General features: G+C 57.3%; 1 protein-coding gene across 2 annotated transcripts in view; it reads right to left on the bottom strand.

The window, feature by feature from the left end:
• Positions 1–24750, bottom strand: part of BSN (bassoon presynaptic cytomatrix protein) — a 94664-nt gene that overhangs the window by 11299 nt on the left and 58615 nt on the right. For both annotated transcript variants that reach the window (XM_053219352.1, XM_027038723.2), the window contains exons 3-5: positions 16665–17549; positions 9017–9463; positions 1969–8616 (exon numbers count right to left, since the gene is read on the bottom strand). In XM_053219352.1, the coding sequence (XP_053075327.1) occupies positions 1969–8616; positions 9017–9463; positions 16665–17549 (7980 nt within the window). The remainder of the gene's footprint in view (positions 1–1968; positions 8617–9016; positions 9464–16664; positions 17550–24750) is intronic.

The following is a 24750-nucleotide window of genomic DNA, read 5'->3' on the forward strand; positions in this document are numbered from 1 at the left end:
AGTGGCCCTGAGGACCCTGCCCATATCCAGTGGGCTTGCCACCCTCTCTCTCCCACTGAGTGTCCTGAGGTGAGGACAGTACAGTCTGGCTCTGGTTTCAGGTCTAGAAGCTGGTGGGGACCAGGGCAATAGAGGGCCATGGACAGGAATGGAGTGGTCCCTGGGTGCCCACCAGGATCCCCAGAGGATCATGAGAAGGGGCACAGGCTGTCAGTTACTGCAGGCTCTGGGTCTTTTCCTGCCCCGTCCTACAGCTGTTTTAAGTGACATGCAGCTCAGCCGCCTGGTCCACCCTCTTCTCCCAGCTGCCCTACACCACCCTCTGCCAAACTCTCTGGACTGTGCTCTTGGCCTGGCCCCCAGCTCCCTCCACATACCTGTTGGCCCACCACTCTCTGAGACTACCAGCTACCCTGCAGGGCCTCTCCAACCTGTCTCTGGCTGTGTTGCTTCCTGGTCCAGACTCCCTAACCCTGCCCTCTCTGCAGTTCTCCTCACCTGCCGTTCACATTACCTGAAGGTCCACATCACTGGATGGTGATGGAAGGTCTACCTTGGGTCCTTTGTCTCTAGTTCCTAGCCTTCCCAGAGTGCCCTGGGACTCTGGGCTTTTATGGACCACCCAAATCCCCAAAATACACTAGGCCCGGACATTGGGCTTCTTGCGTTTTACCTTGCCAAGAAACTACATAAAAACCTCCCACCCACACTCACCATCTGTCACAAAGAAAATGATAGTGTGTCCCAGAGCCTCAGAACAATGGGTGGGCCTTTCACAATACATTTCGCTTATTCAACTCCTCATTCTATTGTTCATCTTTTGTTATTTTGGCTGCACACCTTGAGGGCTCATCATGGCATGGCACCATACTGCCGGCCCATGGAACTTCTGTGCCCACCCTGGCCTGGAGCCAGGGCGGCCTGCCTCTCTGGCCTGCACTCCCTGCCAGCCTAGACTCCTGATCCCACCCCCACGCTCTCTGGACTGCATACCCCAGGGCTCTCCATTACCCAAGCTCATCACCTCCACCACCCCACCTTGAGGCCTCACCCTCTCCTCTCTGCATCACGCCCAGAAAACATACCTGGTTCCTACCCCTTTCCCCAGGGCCACTGTGCAGTCTTTCCCTTCAGCCTATCTACCCACATTCTGCCCAGGAAGCTTTCTAAAATACCCATCTTGCCTGTCTCACCTGCCCCAAACCTCCAGAAGCTCCAAGGGCCTACAAGAAAAGCCCGTGCTCTTTAGTCTGGCACTCAAAATCCTTGGCAGAAGGCCCCTGCAACTCCTATCTTCCCTTGCATGGCAGCCCACAGCAGGCCACCTCGCCCAGTCCCAGGATATCGTTGGCAACTAAAGCCACAGGCAAGGGCACATTGATGTTCCAGGGTTCCCTGCCTAGGGGAGCAGACAGGGAGCAGATTTACTGAGGGCCAGATAGTGACAGGGGACAAGATGAGACCGAGAGATGCTGCAGCCCACTGGGATGGACCTTGAATGCTAGGCCAAGGGGCTTGGACTTCCTGTGGGGCCATGGAAACCAGGCCAGGGATGGGGAGTAGGGAGCAGCCCAGCCAGGTCTATGTTACTGATTTTCTAAGGAAACATCCACGGTAGAGGTTTGGAATGGGAGAGGCCCAGACTGGCGGGGGGACACGGTAGGGACTGGACCAGATATGGGCTGTGAAGAGGCAGTGCTGAGGAGAGGCTGAAGTTTCTAGCAGTGTCTGGATGGGTGGCTGTGGGGGCCAGTGTGTGAGTCTGTATTTGCCCAGATGTCCTTGCCAGGCTTCTGGCTCCACCAGGTGTGCATCAAGGAAGATCCAGTCCTCATCCTCAACTCCTTCCTCTGGGCCTCTGGAGCTGGAGGTGACTCCACCCCCACCCCAGGAGAAACCCCTCCCTGTGGGGCCCCCAGGCTAGACAGAGACCCCTGTCCCACCCTGGACCAGCCCCTGTGCCCATACCTGGCTACCCAGTCCCCCCTGGTGCTGGTAGAGGGAGAACCTCTCTTTGGTAGACTCCTCGGCGGTGGGGCTGAGGGGCTTAGGGTCAGACAAGGACCGCTGCAGGGTCTTCATGGGGCGAGGCAGCGTCTGCTGGCGGAGAGCGCTGTCAGCCGTGAAGTGCTTCTGGGGACTCACGTGAGCCTTGTTCAGCCTCTCACTGGAAGCAAAGGAGGTGTCCAGGAGCCGGTGTGGGGACAGGGGTGAGACCGGTGAGTAGAGGACCTGGGGGGACTTGGGAGGCTGGCGGCTCACGAGCTGTGACAGGGACTCCGGGGGCAGCTGGGCCTGGTATCCAATCTCCAGGGGATCTGGCTTCTTTTTTTCGAATCTGCCGAGGGGCCCTGGGGTGACGATCTGGATGCCAGGCAGGTAGGGGCTGATGGCAGTTGGCCCTACAAGCTGCGGCCCAACCACACCCTGGGCCTGCCCCTCAGGCTCCGTCTGGCAGGCCAGGCTCTCCCCGCGTCCAGTCTTCTCTGGCGCCGAGATGTACCTGACGATCTCCACCTTGGGGTCAGTAGCGGCTGTGATGTGGATGGCTGGAGAGACTCTGGGCAGCTGGTCAGGCTCCGTCTGCACAGAGCAGTCACTGATGGTCTGGATGCCCACGCTGCTCGTGGCCCTCGCAGCAGCGGTTGCAGGGGACGATGAGGCGGCAGCATCATGCTTGCTGTCGGAGCCGGAATCCGAGTGGCGGGAAAGCCGGGACCGGCGGCGGCGCACCGGCTGCTCCCACTCGGCACTGTCCTCGTCATCAGTCTGCACGCTGCAGTCCGCACTCCGCCGCACCCGGCGCCGCCGGCTCAGGAGGTAGCGGCCCTCCCCATCCTCCTCGTCTGTCTGCACGCTGCTGTCTGCAATCCTCCTGACTGCGCAGGGCTCGGGCCCTGACTCTGGCTCGCAGGCGTCCCGCAGGCGAGGCATAGAGTGCCGCTTCTTGAGGCCGCTGCGGCCTGCCTCCCACGGCTCCTCTGTCTGCAGTGACATGTCCGAGGCAGAGCTAGGGAGGCCCCGATGCAGCCCGGGCTCCCGAGGCTGCCCAGGCCCCTCCGGCCCTGCCACGGCGATGAAGGCTGTGTGGGTCAGGGGTGGCCAGTACTGGCCATTCTGAGCCAGCTCCGTGGCAGCTGGGGGAGGCCCTCGGCCAGGTGCCTCACAGGCCACGGGGAAGGGGGTCTTCTGCCGCTGCTTCTGTTCCTCTAGCTGCTGCTGCAGCTGCTGCTGCAGCTGCTGGATCTGCTCCAGCTGCAGACGCTGCTGTGCCAGCTGCTCCCTCTGCAGGGCGAACTGGGCCTGCCGTTCCTCCTGTTGCTGCTGCAGCACATGGTGCTTAATGGTCTGCAGCTCCTGCAGCTCCCGCTGCACCAGGAGCTGCTCTTCCTCACGGTGTCGCTGCAGCTCCACCCGCTCCCGCTCCAGCTCCTCCTGCAGCCGCAGTTGCCGCAGCTTCTCCAACTCCACCCGCTCCCGCTCCAGCTGCAGCAGCTGCTCCTGCTGTTTCCGCTGTCGCTCCTCCTGCGCAGCTTCCTCCTTCTCCAGCCCTGGCCGGCTGAGGGCCCCGCTGCCGCCCCCGGGAGCAGCATCTACCTGTGGCTTCTGGCTGGCCAGAGGGGCTGGGGCTGGGGGTGGGGCTGCTACAGCCTCTTTGGCGGCAGCAGGGGTGGCTGTGGAAAGAGGCTCTTCCCGAGCTGCCCCTGTTGGCAGCTCTGGCCTTGGTGGACCCCCAGCCCCTGGGGCCTTAGCAGCAGCAGGTTTCCCCAGGTACACAGGACCCTCAGCAGGTGGAATGCTGGAAGCAGCGGGGAATCTACTTGGTGCAGGATATCGGTACAGCCCTGTGGGCCCAAGAGGTATCCGGGGGGCAATCACGGGCATGCGTGTCAGGCTGGTGAGTGGCACAGCTGTGACCCCACCCGACACGTAAGGCCTGTACATGCCACGGCGCACCATGGGCCGCAGTACTGAGGCGGGCTGGGTGGTTATGGGCAGTGTTGCAGCAATTGGAGTGTTGATAGTCGAGTAGATCATGCCGTCGGCTGCACGCACGGTGGCTGTGGATGGCAGCAGCTGTCTGACTGCTGTTCCCTGGCCTACCGTAGGCCTGTACTGGGCCAGGTTCCCAGGACTTGGGTGGCCCTCTGGGAAGGTGGGGTTCCCAAGGAGGCCAGGTCTGAGGGGAGCCAGACCCTGGGGAGCGCTGAGCCCAGGCCCGGGCTGGGGCTGATACTGCATGAGGTCAGGGCCACCACCACCACTGCCATGCCGCCCTCCATACTGGTCCATGGAGTTGAGGGCAGCACACATGCGGCTGATCTCACGGGCAGTGGTGGCACTGTACTGGGCCAGACTGGCCTCCTGGAAGCCAGCTGCATCTCCCCGTGGGCCATACCTGTGGTCTGAGTAGATGTTTGACACTGAACTGTAGCGCCTCATGGGAAGTGGGTGAGTCAAAACGTCTGTGGGGTGACGCAGGTCTGTGTACGAGCCATACTGCAAGCCCTGCCCAAGGTAGCGTCCATCCACAAAGCCCAGGCTGTAGGAATGCTTCAGCGAGCTGAGATCCACAGCTGAATCTCGTCCAGGGCCCTGGAAGAGCTGCCCAATCCTGTGGGCATGGTAGTTGAGGCTAGCCTCTGCCAAATTGGTGTCAGACATGGAGGAGTATAGCCTGCCATGGAGGCCCTGTGGGTAGGGCCTCTGCTCCTCGTGGGGCCCAGGCCCCACTACCCCCTGTGCCCGGTAGGTGGGGGGTTCAGGAGGCTCAGGGTCCCGGGGACTGTAGAAGGGGCCGCTGCTCTGGCCAGGTAGGGCAACGTCTGACACACTCTTCTCAGGAGCGCTGGGGGTGGGGTGGAAGGTGCCTGTGCAGCTACTGCCAAAGGGGAACTTGTAGACCATGTCACAGCATGCCATCTGGCTCTCAGGCCTCATCCCAGTGAGGTCCAGGGCACCTGCAGGTTCCTCTGGGAGCAGTGTGGTCACAGTGCCTGCTGTGCCCTCTCCCATCTGCACCACCACTGTGTGTGGCTTCCTGGCACCTGGAGCAGCGTGTGACCGCAGCTCTGCAGGGGCAGCCCGGTGGGGTTCGGCACCAGGCTCTGCCACTGGGCCCGATTTGAGGCCAACACTCTGGGCACTGCCCATCTGAGTGATTAAAACGTCCCTTCTGGCCAGAGGTGCTACCTGGTTGGGCAGGTTATACCTGGCAAACTTGGTCTCCCTAGGTCTTCCACGGGGCCCGCCTCGGTATGGGGCTGTCTGGACGGCCTGCTCTACCTGCTTGACCTGGGCCAGGCACACAGGGCTACCCGCACCCTGACCAAAGTCAAGCCGGCTCTGGAAGGGGTCTCCATAGACCACAGGCTGCTTTTGCTGAGCCATGAGCACAGATGAGGCCATGGTGATGCTCACGGTGGTGGCGGTGCTGAGGAAGGCATGGGTCTGCTCCTGGGCATTGAGGTTGATGACCAAAGGCTGTACAGCAGTCGACTGCCGTCCTGGGATTGGATCCAGGGCAAGGCCGTACTTCCTCGCTTCCACGGCAAGAGAAGTCAGGTCCATGCCCTGGTCAGTAAGGATGATAGGAGTAGGCTTGACAGCTGTGCGAAGGTCTACCACGGCACTGCCTGGAGGCCTAGGGCCTGGCTCCACCCTAGACGTTCCAGGGACAGAGGAGATCCGGCACAGGGAGATGTTCTCAGCAGGGAGGGCGCCCCAGCCATAGACTGCCAAGGGCCCATCCACGCCAGCACTGGGTGCCCGCGGGAAGCCAGGTGGCCCAGGTGGCTCTGGGGGCAGCTGGGACATACTCGGAGGTGTTGTCTGGCTATAGCTGTGGGTGGTGGGCTGGGTGTCAGTGGGCGAACACACCGGGGAGGTGGAAGCACTGGCATGTACCATCCTGGTCTGGCTGGAGGCATCTGATGCCAGAGTGATGACCATGAAAGGGGCCTCCTGAGAGGGCTGCTGCCACACCAGGCGAGGTGTGCTGGGCCGGTGTGGCGTTTGTGTGCCCTGAGCCACCATGGGTGTTGGGGTCGGGGCACCAGGGCTCCGAGGCATGTCCGAGGCAGGGGTCGGGCTTGGCGTCTGTGTAGAGAACTCGGCTGTGGCCCTTGGGCCCAGCTTGCCAGGGGAGAATGTGGGACTCTCTGAAGGAGAAGATGGAGAGAGAGGTGGGCTGGAGCCTGCGAAGTAGGAATACCCCCGGGAGGCCTTGTGGGGGCCGCTCTCGCCATCACTCACACTCAGGGGCTTGTCTCTGGCAGCCCGTCCACTGGCAGTGGCGCCACTGAGGGCCTGGGGTATCTCCTCAGTTTGGGACCCGTAGTTCGCAGTGGCTGGGCTCTGTCCATAGCTGTGGCCTACAGCAGACGGTGAAGGGCTGCGCTCAGAGCCTGCTGGGGAGGTTGGAGTCATATAACCTCGTGACAGGCTGGCTGGACAAGGAGCCACAGCTGTGGTGGCTGGGGTGCCAGGGCCCTGGGAAAAGGATATGCCTACCTCCTTGGAGGCAGAGCTGGGGGAGGCAGGAGAGCTGTGAAGCTTGAGGGGGTCCTGAGGCTCCTTTGCAAAATGCTGAGTAACACGGACATCAGGAATGACTCGGCCACCACTGCTATCTGAGGAGGTGGAGGTGGAGAAGGACACAGGGGCAGCCAGCTGGGTGGGACTGGTACCAGGGGTGAGTGGGCCGCCATTTTGCTTCATTGGGTCCATGTACGCACTGTCGGCATTCAGAAACTGCTTCTCCTTCTTCTTGTCCTCCGCAAAGGCCAAGTCCCGGGAGGAGGCCTGCCGCATGCGGGCAATGCTCTGTGATGTCTGAAGGATCTCCTCATACACGGCTGTCCCCAGGCTGGCCGGTGTGCCCTGAGGGGCAGGCTGTGCAGCCCTGCCATAGTCCTGGTCGGGGGTGTCCTGGTACTCAAAGGCACACTGGCTCCGGGTACCAGTGGGCTGAGAGGGGCCACCTGCCACCTGGCCCTGTTGCCGCTGGAGCAGCTCGGCCTTGCGCATCATCTCCTCATAGGCCTCCTCTGCGCTCTTCAGGGGCCGGCTGGAGCTGGGAGTGGTGGAGCTGCCTGAGGGCGTCTCAGTTGGCGAGTAGAGGGACATGAAGGTGGGCAGGTTATACTCACTGCCTGACTTGTAGAGCCGGGTGGGGCCGCCATCCAGGGCTTCAGCCTCCGAGTCAAGGGAAGGGGAGGGTGAGTACTCAGAGCAGGAGGAGCGATGGAGCTCCTCCATCTCAGCTGCCTGCCTCAGCTCCTCAGTCGGGGAGGCATCCTCGATGGGGGACAGGTTGCTCGGGGGGGTCTTGGAGCGCTCGCGCCGCCGCTGGGCCCGCAGTTCTTCCTTGTCTCGCCGTGTCTTGCGGGCCGTGCTGCGGATACGCTGCTGTTCCACCTCCCGCATCTTCTCCTGCTCCCGTAGCAGCTCCTCCTCCTCCCGCAGCTCCTCCTCCTCCGAGGAGTCCTCGATGGTGGGCAGCAGGGGCCCATGTGAGCGGTGCCGAGCCTTGCGCTGCTGCTTTGCTTCTTCTAGTCGCTGCCGGCGGCTGGGGCTGCTATCGCTGTCCTCCTCCAGGGAGGACAGGGAGGTGGGAGAGGTGCCCGAAGTGTAGCTGGGTGTGGAGGCAGGCAGTGTGGAGGAGTGCTCCCCACGGGAGCGGTCCTCTGGCGAGCCTGTCAGGCTCTCCATTTCCAGCTCCGGCTCCCGCTCCAGGCTGGGGTCGGGACCTTGGCCCAGGTCCAGCTCATGGCCATAGCTGCCCGTGCTATTAAGCTCAATGGTCTTGAAGCGGCGGAGCCCCCCCTGTAGGGCCCCAGTGCCATCGCTGGCCTCGGCTGGGCCTCCCTCAGAGAGCAGCTCCTCGTAGCCTGTGGTGGCGTTATGTGGCAGACGTCTCTTGGGCAGCACTGCTGGGTCTTGGCTGGGCTCAGGCCGGGGCCTGGGGCCACCCTTCTGGGTGCCATGTTTGGCCAGGCCATGCCCAGAGGGGGCAACGTCATCCTCTTCCAGGTTGTCTTCTTCGGCGCTCATCTCCAGTATCTGTCGTCGCATGAACTCCTCGTCGGTCAGTTCTGCTGCCCGGGCTGGGGGCTGGGGTGGGAGAGGGGACAGGCCACCCTCACTGCTGTCCTCCACGTAGTCGTGCCTCAACTGGCTGCCAAAGTCATCTGATGACTCGGCTGTGTCCTGCTGCTCCCTCTGGTGCCCCCACTCCAAAGAGTCTTCCTCCTCCTCCAAGATATCCTCCAGTTCCTCATCGGAGTCATAGGCCTCAGGCATGATGGACAAGGAGTGGGGCCTCCGTTTCTGCTCCTCACCACTGCTCCTGGGTGGCTTGCTCTGCTCGCCCCTGGGGGCTGGGCCCTGGGCCTCCAGCGAAGGCCGCAGGCTGCTCCCCACCTTGTGGAGCTCGGAGGGGCTGGGCGGGCGAGGCCCTGTCACCCCTGCGCTGTCCAGCTGCTCTACCTCCTGCTGTACAACGCCTGTGATCTCGCTCTGGGAGCTGGAGATGCCGTCGGACGAATAGCCTGTGTCACTGAGGCTCTGTGGGCTCCGAGACAGGTCCTGAGAATAAGGCTTGCCTGCCAGCTCCTGTAGCAGGGTGAGAAGCAGACACTGACTCCCCATGGCAGACAGCTCACTGGAGAAGCCCAGCCCTCTCTGTCAATCCCAGGGCCCTGAGGAAGGGGTCCTCCACCTCCCAGGGGAGGGCCCACCACCTTCCATTTCTCTGGACTTAAAAACCCCAAGCAGCCCTAGATTCTCAAAGAGAAGCTTTATTAGATCTAATGGTAGCAAAATCCACCCAAGCATTCAACCAAGTGCCAGACATAGGACCAGCCTATAACTCATAGGCTCCAGGCCCACTAGGGTCTCATCCAGGCATCCCTTACCACCTCTGTGGCCCCAAGGGACCTGCTCCAGGAACCAAGCCCTTCTCTAGACCATCCCACCTGAGAGCTAAGGTCCCTGGGAAGTGAATGGGACTGACCTCTGCCTCCCCACCCTTGGGGGCTTCTGGAACAGCCTTGACGACAGGCGTGGCAGGTTCAGTCCTCCGGGTCCCCGTCTTTGCTTTAGGAGTCCCAGGGGGCAGGGTAGTCTCCGGAGGTGGTTTCGGCCCAGGCTCGGTTTTAGCTGGGATTCCTGTCTTCTTTTCCTGGGCACTACTCAGGGTCCTGCTAGGCTCAGAAGCCTTGAGGGGCTTGGCCTGGGGGCTGGCCTTGGTGGGCAGGGGACTGGCCTTGGCAGGCAGGGGGCCCGATGGCTGGCCCAGCCCCTGTGGCCCTTTCTGCTTCAGAGGGGCTGCTCCAGCTGCACGGAGAGGGGCCCCCGAGGGGGGCTGCTGTGAGGTGGGCAGCGGCAGGGGGGTCGGCTCTCCCAGGCTGCCCTCTAGTAGCCGCTTAGTTTGGCAGTTGAGACAGAGCCACTCGGTTTTCTGTAAGGAAATGGGAGGGGAGGGGGTTGATGAAAATCACAAAGACACTGAAGTACTCAAAGAGTATTTCTATGACTATTTCTGTAAGTGTAAGCAGGAGAAAGTTTTCTAAAGCATGACCCCAAAGGCACAAGGAGAAAATGACTAATAGATTTGTTGCCCCCAAATGACAGACTTCCCCATCCTTCAGAGTTCAAATGATAAACCAAAAAGAAGGATCTCTTCATTACCCTGTAGAGAGCTTTTTCACCTGGCAAGAAAAGGAGGAGACTAGGTAGCACATGAGTCTGGAGAAGAGGGGGAGTTGGTGTGGAGTCCATCAGTCCAGAGCCCATGCAAACCAGGAGTAGCCTCAGACAGGGAGCGCCTCCTAGGTGCCCAGCTCCTCCCTGGCCTCCTAGCCCTCAGGCCTCAGACACCATCCTCCCCACACTCTTCCCAAGTAAGGGCTGTGCTGGGAGGCCACAGGCTCCTGGGGCCAGGGGAGGCATCTGAAAGAAGCCCTGCTGGGAGGATGGGGCCAAGCAGTCCCCTCTGCTTATACCCCCCAGCCCAAGTCACCTTGTCCAAGGCCAGCAAAGACCCTCAGGTGGAAGCCTCCTCCTGCCCCCAGGGCTCTGGACTGTTCCGATGGGGACTGTGTGTGCCGGCACTTAGACCAAGGGCCCTGCTTCCTCCAGATCTGGGTGGGGAACAAACACTCAACCGTCAGTCCACTACTCTCAGGGTAATCCCCTCTGTCAGGTTCAGTGCTGGGGACTGGAGACACAGCCATGATTAAGACAGACACAGGGGCTGGCATGTAGCCTTCCTGGAGACCACAGCCCCAAGTTGGTCATCCAAGTATGACGTGGATATCAGTGGCAAAGTTCCTAGAACACCAGAAACCAAGTCTACTTCCCCAGCTCCAGCTGTCTGCACAGGAGTGAGGTCTGAACATCCCAGGCCCTGCATGGGTGATTCCTGCAGCAGGTCAGAGGCTGACAGGGGCGTGTCTCCCAGGAACTTCCTCCAGAGTCAGGGCTCTTCCTTGGCAAGACTGGAAGCCCCACCCTGGCCCACAGAGTGAGGCGGAAAAGAGGATAACCACACACTTATGTCTGCTCTCACCCTGGAGGAGGGGGAAGAGCCTTGGTACTCTGACCCTCCTGCTGCTGGTCCTCTCAGGTGCCCAGACACTCAGACTCCCACTAGCAGCTTGGCCACTAGGATGGGCCATTAGGAGAACCACAAGACCCAGAACCACAGGATCACAGAGCCAGAAGACAGGGCAAGGAGGTAGCCTGTGGCCCTCGCCAGCCTAAAGTGGGCTGGCAGCCTCAGCACCCTTACTTCACACACTGCCCTGTGCCCAGGTCAGACCCTAGCACATGTGGCAGATCCTTGGATCTGTACTCCCACAGTACCCCCAGAGGGCCTGCCCTCAGCCTGGTATCCTCAGGCCACCATGGCAGATGCCATATCAATGATTCTGCCCTGGTTTCCTGCCTGCAGGGCTACATACCACATCTCTGCCCTGGGCGCCAGCAGAGGCCAGACCAGGCAGGTGGCAGGCCCTTGGTGTGTGTTAAGGATAGGCCCGATCCACAGGCTTGTTACTCAGAGCCTTGAGATTGCTGAGACTGGAGCTCTGACTCTGCCCTGAGGCCCAATCCTACACACAGCCCCTAAGCAGAGGGGCCCAGCTATGGAGGGTGACCCTTCAGAGGTCCTACATCTACTCACCCTGTTCCCTGGCCCTAGCACCACGACTAACTCCCTTTGACCTTATCTGGTCCTCTATGCATTCCTGACACAAACCCCTATGAAGCAATGGGTGCTGGCTACTTGTTGGGTCTTGGGCTCACTTGGCTTAGTCACCCCTAGAGGTGCCTGGGGAGAATGCTAGGCAGGCTGAGCTCAAGCCCTGAGATGGGGCACGGAAGAGCACAGATGCTCAGCCTGAGCCGAGCCCCCAATGCCTCTAACATCACCTAGGGACACAGTGGAAATCCCCCCACCTCAAAGAGGATTATGACATGACAAAAAGACCCTGGAGACATAAGAGGGGTGTAGGCAGAGGCCAAGAGAGTTTTGGAAATGAGAAAAGCCCCCCAGGATCAGCATGATGGGGTTAGGATCTGGGCCCAGACCGGGGGCTGGCCTATGGCAACACTGTTCTGGCTCCACTTTGGGACCCTGCACACAGCCATTCCAGCTTAGGTCTCTCGAGGTCAGATCACCTGCCCTGGCTCACCTTAGGGGCTTGGCAAACCTCTGACCCCTGCCTCTGGCCTGCAGACCCCACCCCAGAAGCAACAGTCCCAGTGAAGCAGTGCCAGTGAAGGGCACCTTGGAAAGATGCTCTGGATGGAGGCAGACCTAATGCCAAGTGTTCAAAGCCAGCCTGTGTGGCAGCCTGCTTACCTGAGCCCAGAGGCCCAGCCCTCAGCAGAGCATGTCACCTGTGGTCACATGCTCCACAGGGTTTTGTTCCTTCCCACGCTTATTCATAGAGACAGCCAGGCTGCAGAATGGGCTGCCCAGTTGGGCCTCTTGCTCCTGGCTCTGCTATAACAGGCGGCCAGGGAGGGAGGGAAGGCAGGCAGGGGGAGGCATGTGAGGTAAAGGCTAAAAATAAACACTGGACCTGGCTGCTGGAGGCCCTTTGCCAGCTCTTTGGGAGCGGGGAGAAGGGTGCAGGGCACTGGGGCCTGTTCGGGTGGAGTCTGAGGAGACTTGGCACAGACCTAAGTTTCTGGAGAATAGGGATGGGGTAGGAGGCTGGCCATGAGGAGGTTCTATGCCTGAGGGCTGGAGCACAGGTCCTGATTTCTTTATTCACTCAGTTCTTTTTTTTTTTTTTTTATTTAAAAAAAAATTTCTTCTTAAGAGAGGGAGACAGAGCATGAGCAGGAGAGGGGCAGAGAAAGAGAGGGAGTCACAGAATCTGAAGCAATCTCCAGGCTCTGAGCTGTCAGCACAGAGTCTGATGCAGGGTTCAAACCCACCAACCATAAGATCATGATCTAAGCTGGCTTAACTGACTGAGCCACCCAGGCGCCCTTTTATTCACTCAGTTCTCATCTCTGCCCCCTGACAGCATGCCCTCCCTCACCCCGCCCCCTGCTCATTCATTCCATTTTTCCCCTTGTTCGTTCATTCACTCATCCATGTTTATTCCCTCATTCATTCATTTACCTGTACACCCTTTCTTGTACTCTCCCAACCCCGCCCCCAGCCAGCCCCAGGGAGCTGCTACTTTCTCTTCCCCTTTGCCTGACCCCTTGGCAAGTGGGCAGGGGGTGGTCTGGGACTTAGGAATGGACAGTGGGACACTTGATGACCACTTCTGCCTTGCCTCCCTCTGTCCAGTTCCTTTCTGGGGGCAGCTAGGAATGCCCCAGGGTAAGCACCACCTAATGGTGGGAGATGGGGTCAAGGTGAAGAAGGGGAAGTGAGTTGGTGGAGTACTCCACGGGTGGATGAGCCCTGCTGCCTTCCAGGATCACTGGCTACTGTGCCTCAAGGGCCAAGGTTGCCCAGCGAGGCTGCAGTGCATGTTGGGCATCCTTCTTGCACTGCCTGCCATTGTCTGAATGACCCTGCAGAACACAATCTCTGTGTATGTGGAGCTGGCCTGTGTCAGTCTGATCACGTGACACCAGCCTGACCAACAGCCCATGGCCAGCTGCTGGGCCCAACATACCCCCAGCCTCACTGCAAGACCAGGGGCAGTAGATGAGAAATTCAGAGAAAGGATGCCTGGACATAAAGGGCCCAATAGGCATGGCCAGACCCTGGACTATAGGCATGGCTGTCACTGGTGCTGCCGTTCTCCTGATGCTATGACCCTGCCCCATCCTGTCTCTGGACATCCTTAAGCTTCTCCTTTTTGGGCCTCTGCCTCCAATAAGAGGAATCCTCTCTGATATCCCCAACATATTTCTTTCTGGCTGGGTTGTGCTCTCCTCATGCTCCAGTACCAAATGTGTCCATTCCCCATGGGGCATCCTTCATGAGACCAGGGTCTTACACTGGTCACAGGATTGACTCACACTCAGATAGTTGGGGGCCAGAGGAGACTCTTTCTTCCCTGCATAGAGACTCCCTGTTAGGACATGCTGGTTCCAATCTGGCTGTGTGTTGGACCTTGCATAAGTATCTGAAGTATGGCATCTCAACTAGTTCTCCCAGAAACCTAAGAGGGAGTGCTATCACCCCCATTCCACACAGAGGAGACAGGGCTTCCTGAGACCACTATTGCCAGAGGCAGCTGCTGGCCTCTCACTTGGTGCCCCCAATGGAACCCCTTCCCCAAATAAGCCCAGCCCAGCCCCGCATATCACAGGTGCCGGGCCCTTTCCCCAGGGAGGCCCAACTTCTCAAGGGTATGGCTGGTATTTTGGCAATTCTAATAAGATCAGAAACTGGTGGTGTTACTGTAACATTTCCAATTCCACTAATTTCTTCACAAACTCTATTTTGAACTGAAAGCCAATTAAAAATTAAGCCAGAGAGTACTATTATCCTTCAAAAGATAAATAGGTAAAAAAATTTGGAATCAACAACTCTTAATTATGAAATGACTCACTAAATAGCACTATGGTTATTTTTTCAGAGGGAATTTCAGAGCAAAAAGGGATCTAGTTTTACTGCTTCCTTCATTGTCTGCTCTGGACTCCCTGTCTAGGAAGAAGGTAAAAGGTTTTATAGCTCCAAGATGTTGAGGAAAATCCCCAACCTAGCAGCCCAGACCGTTGACTCTCATCTTAGGTGGAGTCACAGCAGGTCTAACAGGCCTGTGGGGAAGTGGCAGTGGGACTGCCCTGGTCCATCCCTCCCTCAAGCCCCCGGCCTACATGCAGACAGGGTCCCTCTGGCTCACATTGTACACAGAGACACACAGTCATCCTGAGCCTGGCAGGCTGGCCTCAGTTAGCAAGATGTGGGAGAGACAGTAGGTCTCTCACACAAAGTAGGTCATAGGGAAGCACACAATTGCGCCGAATGTCAAGTAGCCATTTGCTGAGGTGAGATCAAAGACGGTCCATGGCCTGGTTACAGTGAAGAAAAGCAACGGTGGTACCAGGAACCACAGGAGGGGGGCATCATGGCTGTCTACTCACACATTCCCCAGGACCCCTCTGGGGACAGCTGCATTAATAAGTAGAGCCATAAGGAGAAAGGAGTTGGAGAAGCTGGGCTACCCTCTGACTGCTATTAGGAGCAAGAGGCCCTGGGGTGGGGAGGTGCTAAACACCCAGAAGTTTGCTGTCAGGCCCATGGAACCCATCAGATCCTGTGGTGACAAGGGTGGTTCTGGCCAAGGAAGTGGCAGTGGGGCAGGACATGGAGATAGCAGGACATGGAGGAGGTAGGGCATGGGGGCAATGTTGGCTATCAAGAAGTTGGCCAAGGAAGTGGCAGTGGGGCAGGACATGGAGACAGAAGGACATGGAGGGGGTAGGGCAGGGGGCAATGTTGGCTATCAAGAAGCAGAAGCTCTGGAACCCAGGAAGGTGACAACCAAATGGCTAAGGAGAGGCTTGGATCAGAATCCAGATGCTCATCCAAGAGTCAGCATGTGACTGAGACATGTTTGGGCAGAATCAGCACTTCCTCTGGCCTGGCCCAGGGGCTGCTGGAAGGAGTTGTCAGGAACATTTACACTCTTGAACTGAGACAGTTTTCCCCTTCTCTCTGTGCATGTCTTGCTGAGTGAGGAAATGTGGGCCAGGAGGTCTCTCAGGGACAAGGATCCCCCAGGCTGCACCAGCTCAGTAGTCCAACAGGGCTCACAGTCCCTCAGGATCAGGGTGCCCCACTCAACTGACAGCCAGTGTGTGCCTGGTAGTCTCTGGACTGGAGCTCCTCTGGCTCTCTGGTGGCCCCTTGGTGTCCCCTCCCCACCCTAGTCAGCCAGGCCAACTGTCCTCCAGTGAGCCCTTGGATCTAAGGAGATAGGTGGCAGTATGGGGCCTCGAGGGCCACATGGGCATCATGTGAGGAGGTCACTTTTCTTGCTTAGAGCTGCCTCTTTCTGCATGTTGGAAAATATGGCCTGTGACAGCCAAAGCAGTCTTCTTTACCACAGTGGGCTGCTCCAGTGGAGGCCTGACTCAAAGCAAATCAGAACAAGGTGCCAGAGACTCCCTGCCCCACCACTGACCGTGCATGGCTCTGCCTAGAATCCCCAAGGACTCAGGTGGCTGCCTGTGTCCAGGAGGAAGGGCTTTGGCTTGATCATCTCCTGATGTGACATAGCTGGGGGTATATCTGTCTGTTAAGATGAGCCAATCATTCATCTTGACCCTAAGGGCATTTAAGGGAATGGGACACACCAGCTATGCCCAAGGCAGCCAAGGTAGGGTTCACATGGATGGCCCTGTGGGCAGGGCAGAGTGAGTAAGGGGAGGAGCAGAAGCAGCCTCCAGGCCCAGGCTCATCCAACTCTGCCCAGGTACCTCTGTATCTTCTGAGCCTGCCAGGTGGGCTCCAAGCTTTGAGAGAACACTGGGCCTCCTATTCTTTTCTATCCAGCTCTGCACAGCGCCCAGAACCCTTCCCTGGAGCAAGGATGCAGAGAGATAGGCCCTAACCCCAGAACTCTCTCAAACTTCCCTGTTTGAGAGAACATCCCTGAGCATCCCCACATGCAGCCCCAGGAAGAACTAGGCCCAGCCAAAGGAAAATATGTGGCCCAAAGACTAGCTCTGACAAGTAGACGTCAATACCCATGACCTCAGAAGAGGGGATGGAGGGAGGATACCACCTGGCTGGAGCCTGGGGCAATGGGGCATAGCCCTGTGCCTAACAGCCCTTCAACCCCCTGTGTGGGTCATAGACGGAGGGCAGGGTGGGACCTCAGGTTCTTCCCACCTGAGCAGGGGAGGTTGGCATCTTCCATCCAGGCCATGCCCAGGATAGCTGGGAATGAGGAGGCCAGTTCAGGGTGCTCTGAGCCTAGCTACCTCTAGGACTGGCCTCAGGGCACCGGTTAGACAGTCAGAGGCAGCGGGCACCATTACCCCATCCGCTGTGCCAGTTAGTTTTCTGAGAAGAACAACAAGCCTGGGGCAGGGATAGAAAAGGGAGTACAGCCCCTCTGTACCTGTGTAGGGGCCCCACAAGTGCTGAAGACCTGGCTCTCTGTAGCCCTTTCTGGCTCCCATGCCTCCCAGGCCCCCCATTACTCCAGGTCTTGGTCCAGCTCTCTTACCTCTACCAGGTGGGGCGTTGGGTTGAAGCCACACAGGTTGCACACCTGGAGCTTGCAGGTGGTGCAGGTGTTATAGTTGGCTGGGCCCTTGCTGCCCACGTTGAGCTCAGCTTGGCACAGTGGGCAAGTGGCCCTTTCCTTCGGCGTGGTCTTTGGCTTGGCAGTAGCCTTGGTCGCTGCCTGGTGTTCCACTCTGCCATGTTTTGGACTGGTTGTTCCCCCAGTTCTTGCCAGGGCTCCAGGCCCCGATCCAGGACCTGGTCTGGCTCCAGGCTCAATTTTGGCTCCAGGTGCTGGCCCAGGCCCAGGTCCTGAGCCTGGGGGTCTTGGGCCAGCCTCCTTGCTGGCATCACTGAAGACAATCTTAGGTGGCCCTTTGCTGGGAGCCACCTGGCCCTGGGGCTCAGCCTCGGGCTGCACAGACATGAGGGTACTCGCCTGGGTCAGCAGTGATGCTCCAAGGCCAAATAGCTTCCCAGTGAGGCCCTCCTGGGTCTGCTCAGCAGCACCAGGCCCAGAGGGCACTGTGGTGGCACTTTTGGCCAGGGCCTCTCCTGCAGGTGGCCTGGGATCCGCTGTGGAAGGCTTGATGGGGAGAGGAGGCTGAGGAGACGCCCTCCCCACCTCTGGAGGGGCAGCTGCTTGGGCAGACCCCGGCACTGAGGTGGCCCTGGCTGTCTCAGCCTGGCGGAGGCCTGGCTGTGGTGCCCCTGGGCCCTGCGATCTCTCTTGCTCCGGCTTCCCCAGGGGCTGTTTGGCTGGGGACTGGGCAGGAGACAGAGCCGGGGAGTGCAGTTGCTGCTGGCTCTTGGAGCGAGGCGCAGTGGTCATGTCCATCCCCAGAGCCCTCTGCATCTGGCAGTTCAGACAGAGCCACTCCTTCACCTGAGGAGGAAGTATCATGGTCATCGGGGTGGTCGGGACTGACAGTGCCCATAGCTCAGGTCGCTGCAGGCCCCCCAGCAGCCAGGGCCAGCTCCAAGCATAGGCAGGAGCAGCAAGCACCACTCAGGTGTTTCTGGGCTGCCAGGAGGCAAAGCTGAAGGGGCTGATGGCACCTGCCCTGACCTCTGGGAGCTGCCAGCTGCCTGGAGCAGAACAGGGGCAGTCACACACACTCCCCACCCCCCAACCACCAATCTGCTGCCTGCCAGACCCTCCTGCTCAAGAGTCTTCCCCACCACCCACTGGCTGTACCTCTGATCTGTGTACATTATTCCATCTCCATGCCCTGCCTCACCAATGACCCCAAAAGCCTCCAATTGGTCACTCTCTTTCCCCTGCTGCCTGTTTTGGGCCATTTCCAGACAGCAGCCAGAGTGATCTTTTAAACCAGGAAGAAAAGGATGGCCTTAGTACAGTGCCTGGTATGCAATAGATATTCAATTAAAAACTTGCAGAATGAATAAATAAGTGAAAAGTAACAGGAGGGAGAGGGAGGCATAGAAAAGAAAAGAAACCGGGGCACCTGGGTGGCCCAGTCAGTTAAATGTCCAACTTCAGCTCAGGCCATGATCTCATAGCTCATGAATTTGAGCCCCACGTCAGGCTCTGCACTGACAGCTCAGAGCCTGGAACCTACTTCGGATTCTGTGTCTCCCTCTCTCTCTGCCCCTCCCCGGCTCATGCTTGGTCTCTCTCTCTCTCTCTCTCTCTCTCTCTCTCTCTCTCTCTCTCTCTCTTTCAGAAATAAACGTGTTTGTTTTTTTTTAATTTCCTCCCTGTCCTGGAGGAGCTTAGAGTCTAGCTGAGGACACAAGATATACATGAACAATCTTGACAGCAAAATAATGCAATGTAAGTGATGATGTAAGTAGAATGAAAAAGTTTCCTTAAGCAAGACACATTTTTTAAGAAAATGGGATAATCTGTGCCTCCAAAACAAAAAATCATGTGCTGCTATTTATGTGATGGACATGTAGTTTCTCTCTGCATCAACCCCTTCCCTGAATAAAGTGAGCGCATGACTCAGGTTGGGCCAATCACTGGTTTCAGCAAGGGGCGCAGGGACAGGTATGTGACCTTGCAAACAGGGCTGATTAGAGCCCTTGGTAAATGAACAATAGAAGAAAGAGGGGCTTTTTTCCTTTGGAATTACTCATAGAGAAAAGTAGCCTTAGAGTGGCCAGCAGCCCTCTTTCCCCACATGCAGCGAGATGCTAAGGATAACATCAATAGACAGTCAGAAGCGGACCAAGGTAAGGAGAGAGGAGCAGATCTGATGAGTTCATTTAATTCCCTGGATTCAGCTATACCTTAAGTCTGCCCTTGGACTTCCAGGTGCATGAGCCAATAATATTTTTCTCTCAAAAAATCTACATACAAACCAGAGCCTATCAATTACAGGCTCAAATCCCTTAGTGGATTCCCATCATGTGTGCCATGGGAACTCACCAGGGCCCATAAGATCCCACAATCTACTCCAGCGCATTCCTCTCTCTGGCCTCCTTCCTTGCCATCCCCCCTTAGTGGTCTTACCCCAGAGATTCTGGGCCTCCTGTTCTGCCAAGTAGTCCCCTAAGCTCACTTCTGTAACCAGGGCCTCAGCCCTCACAATTTTCTCTGCCCCCAGACCAGCTAGCTATATAGGCCTCAGATCTCCCCATCAGGGCCCTCTCTGGCCACACAATCTAACATACGCCTCCCCCACCAGGCACTCTGTATCGAATCACCCACTTCATCTTCTTCACAGTGCTTACTCTTTCCCGAAGTATCTACCAATTTGTTTCCTTGGGTGTCTCCTTTCTCCCCACCTAGCTTGTGAGTTCTGGTTGAGGTGTTCTCAGGACTGTGCACAGTGTGTAGTACAGAACAGGGCTCATTCCAGAGAGACTTCTTGTGGGATTAATCCCAACAACCTATTAACAGGGGGCGGGGGGCACAGTTCCCACAAAGCCAAAGCCATGAGACTGGAGATTTGGTGCCCCGGTGAAGAGGCTCCTCCTCTCCAACCAGAACTGAGGCTGCAGGCCAAGGCTGCTCCATCTGTGCTTGTAGCCAGAGCCTTTGAAAGCACCATGGTGGCCCAGTCACCAGGGAAAGGTCCAATCCAGTTCCTGAGGCAAAAAGCCCTTTCTGTCCACCCTTAGGAGTACCTCCAGTCCTGCTCTCTTCCTTGAGGCCACAGGGCTATGCAGCTGCTGCTTTAGCTGACTTGCCAGCTGGAGAGCTTGGGTTTGGCTGTCTTGCCTAGCAGGCCAAAAGCAGCATCCAAGGAGTGGGGAACACTGCACTTTGGTGAGCACCCCCTTGTGCCCAGGACCACACAGGGCATGTTCACAGTTCACATTGTCATTTAGTTTTCACAGTAGAGAAAATCAAGGTCTGATCTAATTTAACCACATACTCTTGTGGTTACCCAGCCAGGAAGTGGTGTTGTGGGTGAGACCAGCCCTGCCAGCCCAGCCCAGCTCCTGAGCTATGGCCTGGAGTCTGGTGCCTTCTGCATTCCTGCCTCTTCCAAAGGCCACTCAACCTCATGCAGGTCAAGTCATGGGTTTAGAAGTCCCCTCTGCAAAACACTGGCAGAGCCCTCAAAGGCCAAGCCCAGTTCCAGAAACCCTAAGAACAGTGATGCCACAGCACTGGGGTGTGAAGCCATCCCCCCCAGATGGGAACTGTCAACTCACCCTATGTATTTTTGAAGACCCAAGGGAGCTTTGTCTACTTTTGGACAGAGAGAGCCTCAGAGGAAACAATTTGGGTCTCTGGGACTCAGTCCAAAGACACTTTAGAAAGTTACTCTTGGGTGGGGAGGGCTCACTTCCCATCAAAATGGGAGCTCCCAGGGGCAGGCTATTTCTGCTCACCCTCAGATGGTCCCCCGGAGGGGATTAGCCTTCTGAGGGGAGCCCCAGGCCCTGGCCCAGGGCAGCTGTCACAGACCCACTTTCTGGGGTGGGTGCCCAGTGCACACCCCAGGCTCCATTTCCACTGTGCGCTTGCACAGGTATAGCATGCCCTGAGGTGGGACTTGTGACAAGAGGAGTCTGGAATGTAAAACTCCTTATCCTGGGACTTCAGAGTGACCCTCCTTCAGGTTCTGGACAGGGTTGAATAAGGGCATGTGCTAAAACTCCTGCACTCACCACCAGAACCTTCCCTTACCCAGCCTCCGTCACCCAGGCTGTCACAGGCATTCACCTAAAATAGAACCTCTCCAAGAAACAGCTAAAACGCCCCTCAGTGACTCATCGCCCAGATGGGCACAGCTATTTCTATCCAGCCTCTTCTAGATGGCAAGGAGCCTTGACCACGCCCTCTCCCAGCCCCACCCAGACTCAGGCCCAGGCAGAAAGGCCTCCCAGGGAGGACACTGGGAGGGGAGCACTCTGAGCCCAGCAAGACTTCCCTCTGCTTCCCCCACTGATCATCAGGAGCTTGATCGGAGGGGTTCAGCCTTAGCCTCTTCCTCCCTCCTCCAAGGTCCTCATCCCTGTGTTAGGGGGGTGGATGCTGTCTACTGGACAGGGAGATAGATGGCCATGCACCCCAGCTCACTTGCCCACCTAGGCTGGGCATACATGGCCAGGCCTGTGGCAGACTCGTCAGCCCTGGGACCAGAGCAGTGAGAGCCTTCCTCATCTAACTGTATTCAGTGTCTGTGGCTTCTTGGAAGCCTCCAATCCAGCTGCCCACCAGAATCACAATGAATGAATGGCCTTCTACTAGTGTGACGGGAAACCTGTCCTAGAGTCATGCTGTCCAGTACCTCCATGAGCCTGACCTGGCACCTGGCCAGGAGATGAGCAGGCTATCCGCCACAGAACTCACGTCCCAAGAACCAGAGGTGAGCTAAGGGGACTGCCCAGGGCTGCACTGATGTGGATGGCTCTGTCAGACACTAGCTTTTGTCAGGCTGACCCTTCTTGCCAGCAAGGAAACCCATCTTGTCATCTCAGAGGCGGGACACCTGTGCATCCCAGCCCAGTGGGGCCCGAGCAGCAATAGGAATGGGGAGGCTCAGTGTGGTGTGCAGGCCAAGAGCTGCTTTGGAAGTGGGGGAAGCAGAAGCTACAGGAAAGTGGCTTCCCTCAGGGAGCCGCTTCCTGCCCTGCCAGGAGCCTGCTGGGGATTCAGAAAAGCAGGGCCTTATGGGTTCTGGCTCCGAAGGGACTTTCATCCCAAGAAGAGCCTTTCTCAGCTGCTCCCTTACTTGAACTTACTTGCCCTGAGCTTCTGCTTTCTGTTCTTCCACAGGCCCTCTGCCTTCACGTGTCTTCCTGACCAGCTGAATCTATGGTCTGTCATGCAGTCACTCTGCTAAATGTCTGTGCTCTCTTGGTCTATGTCTGCTTCAGAACTGGATCCAGCCAGATACCTTTTTTCCCCGGGCCTACACCCAAACAGATAAATGGGCACCAGGCGGACGGGCTCCGCTGTAAATTAACTTGCGTCTAACTTCTCCTGGACCCCCATATCTGCCCGGTTAACTAATTCACTCCATCTCCCCAGGAGGCTTTTGTCCACAATGGCTTGTTCAATTTCTCGTGTCCCTCTCCCTGCCTGTCCCCCTCCCTTGCTTTCTGGCTCAAACCGCTGCCCTGCTTCCAATGTCGTCAAGAGGAGCCACACAATAGGCTTCTTCCTCCACACTGAGGATCTAGACCTGCCTCTTTGGGGGCTCCGCTCTTTCAACCACACTCCACCCCCCACATTCCTGTGCAGCCCTTGCCTCTCAGAACTCCAGTGCCATTGTCTCTTGCTTTTCGGAGCCCTCCTCTGTCTGCGCACCTTTCCTGTGCACACCACTGTCTTGTGTTCTCTCCTTTCCTGCTCGGTCAGGCCTCTCAAGACTTGGCCACATAGACGGCCCTCAAAAAACGCTGTGCTGAGTAAAAGAGCGAAAAAGAGCACATTCTGTGCAATTCCATTTATACGGGGCTCTAGAATAGGCAAAACTTGTTTATGGTGGATAAAAATCAGAACAACTGTTGTGTCTGGAGGAAGGGTGGGGATGGACAGGAATGGGGCCTGAAGGGACTTTCTAGGGTGATGAGGACGTCTACCTTGATAGAGGGGTTTGGCTGACACAGCTCCATGCTTTTGTCAAAGCTCACTGAATGGTACACTTGGGCTCTAAACATTACAATACATGTACATTTTACTTAACCCCACCCCCCCATACTAAACTCAAGTTAATGATATGCTTACTGAAGTGTTTAGTGGGAAGTATGCTGATGTCAATATGCCTGTGAATTTCAAAGTTCTCTGGCCCTGACTTGTCTGCTGCATGCCAGGGTCTTAGATTTGTCAGCCTACTGAACCCCACTTAGATGCTCACAGGCACCTCCAACCTGACGTGGCCCAAATGGAAAAATTCTCCATCTCTATCCCCTAACCCCCATGTGCAACACATTTCCAAAATCTGTCTATCTAGCTTCTGAAATCCACCAGGAGTCTTTCAAGGTTCTTCACTCCCACCACCCCAGCCCCAGCCTGCTCTGGGGATCCAGCCCCACCGCATGGGCTCTTCTCCACCCAGCAGTCAGAGGAGTGGGGTGTTGTTGTTGAGAGTTTTGTGATAAAATAAATATAACATAAAATTGGCCATTTAACCATTTTAAGTGTACAATTCAATGGCATTAATTACATTTATAATGTACAACCATCGCCGTTATCTATTTCTAAAGAGGTGTTTTTAAATGCACATCTGACCTTCCCACTGCCACTTTTCAAAATCTTTGGAAGCCCATCTAGAGACCCCAGCAGGATCTGCCTGCCCTTTGGGCCTGCTCACGGCACTCCAGCCACCCAGCCCTGGCTTGTTCCCATGCACTTCCCCTCAGGCCTCCCTGGGCCCCACCTGTCCCTAGGCCAACTCCAGTCTAATGTCTCTTCCTTGTAGAAGCCCCCAAGAGTCTTGGTGCAGCAGCATATCAAACACCCCAGCCTCCCTCCTGGTCCTCCGCACACCTGACCCCTAGGTGTGACTGTGTGTTTGCTTGGGCGGTTACTGGCGGAAGGGCCGCCTCTCCCTCTGGCTTGCGGGCTCCACAGGGCTGAGCAACATACTTCAGCTCTGCCTGATTCTCCAGTGTCAAGGACAGTTCCTGGCTTAACATAAGGGCTCAAAAGTATTTGCAGGGGAAGGAAAGGATGGGAAGAAGGGAAAGGGCCACCATCTGACAGTGGGTACAGGCAGACCTGCCCAAGGTGACCAGCCAGCATCTGGTTACTTCACTGAGCTCTCCTGCCTCTTCCTGCCTCTGGCTTTCTCTGTCACCTCCCTTTCCTGTCTCTCCCCCCTGTTCCTTCTCCCTGTTCCCACTTTATTTATTTCTCTTTTTTTTTCTCAATTTTTACTCAATTCTCTTCTCATTCTGTTTCTTTTGCCCACACATATAGGAGCAGGTGTTTTGAGAATAAAATCTCAGGTTTCTGCTCTGAATTAATTTCACATTCATTCTTAGATAACTGTACAGCCCCCTTTGTAGCTAAAAGTTGGAGTGCCATGCCTGACAGCTCCAGCTATGAAACAGCTCCCACTCCCACACAGCTGTCTCTTCTGCATGTACCCAGTGGCTCTGGCCTCTGCCCCGCAGTGGTCCCAGCAAGGAGGCCAAGAGTCCTGCCTCCTGGGAGCACGGACTGGCAGCAGGGCTGGCTGCCCAGGACTGACTGAAGCTTGGTAGGTATTTCCCTATTGACTTGAAGACTGTTTGGCTTCTGGAAGGCAAGCTGCTCAAGGACTGGATGTACTGTGGGAGAAAGGTTTCCCAAAGGGCCTGCCCCCTGGAGACCAACTTCCATTTGGCTTAGCGGTGGAGAAGGGAAGCCTGGGCATGTGTGCAGACACCACCTCCTCCTAGGCCCAGGGAGGAGGGAGACAACTTTGCCTTTCCTCAGCCCACTGCTGATCTATGTCCTCCTAACACCTGCTCCTCATTCCCTACCGGCCCAGGAGGCAGCGTGGCCATGGAGGAGCAGAGGGAAGGGGGCAAGGCTGGTGGCTGCAGCGGAGGGATCCGGTGCGGCACTCACAGCACCTCCCCCGGGCCATCTGGTGCTCCGGCCCTTGCCGGAAAGGAGTGGGATGCAGGCAGTAGAGGAAAGGCTTATGGCCATTGCTTCATCTCCCTCCCTT

Source organism: Acinonyx jubatus, chromosome A2 (assembly GCF_027475565.1).
Source record: "Acinonyx jubatus isolate Ajub_Pintada_27869175 chromosome A2, VMU_Ajub_asm_v1.0, whole genome shotgun sequence".
Taxonomy (NCBI): Eukaryota; Metazoa; Chordata; class Mammalia; order Carnivora; family Felidae; genus Acinonyx; species Acinonyx jubatus.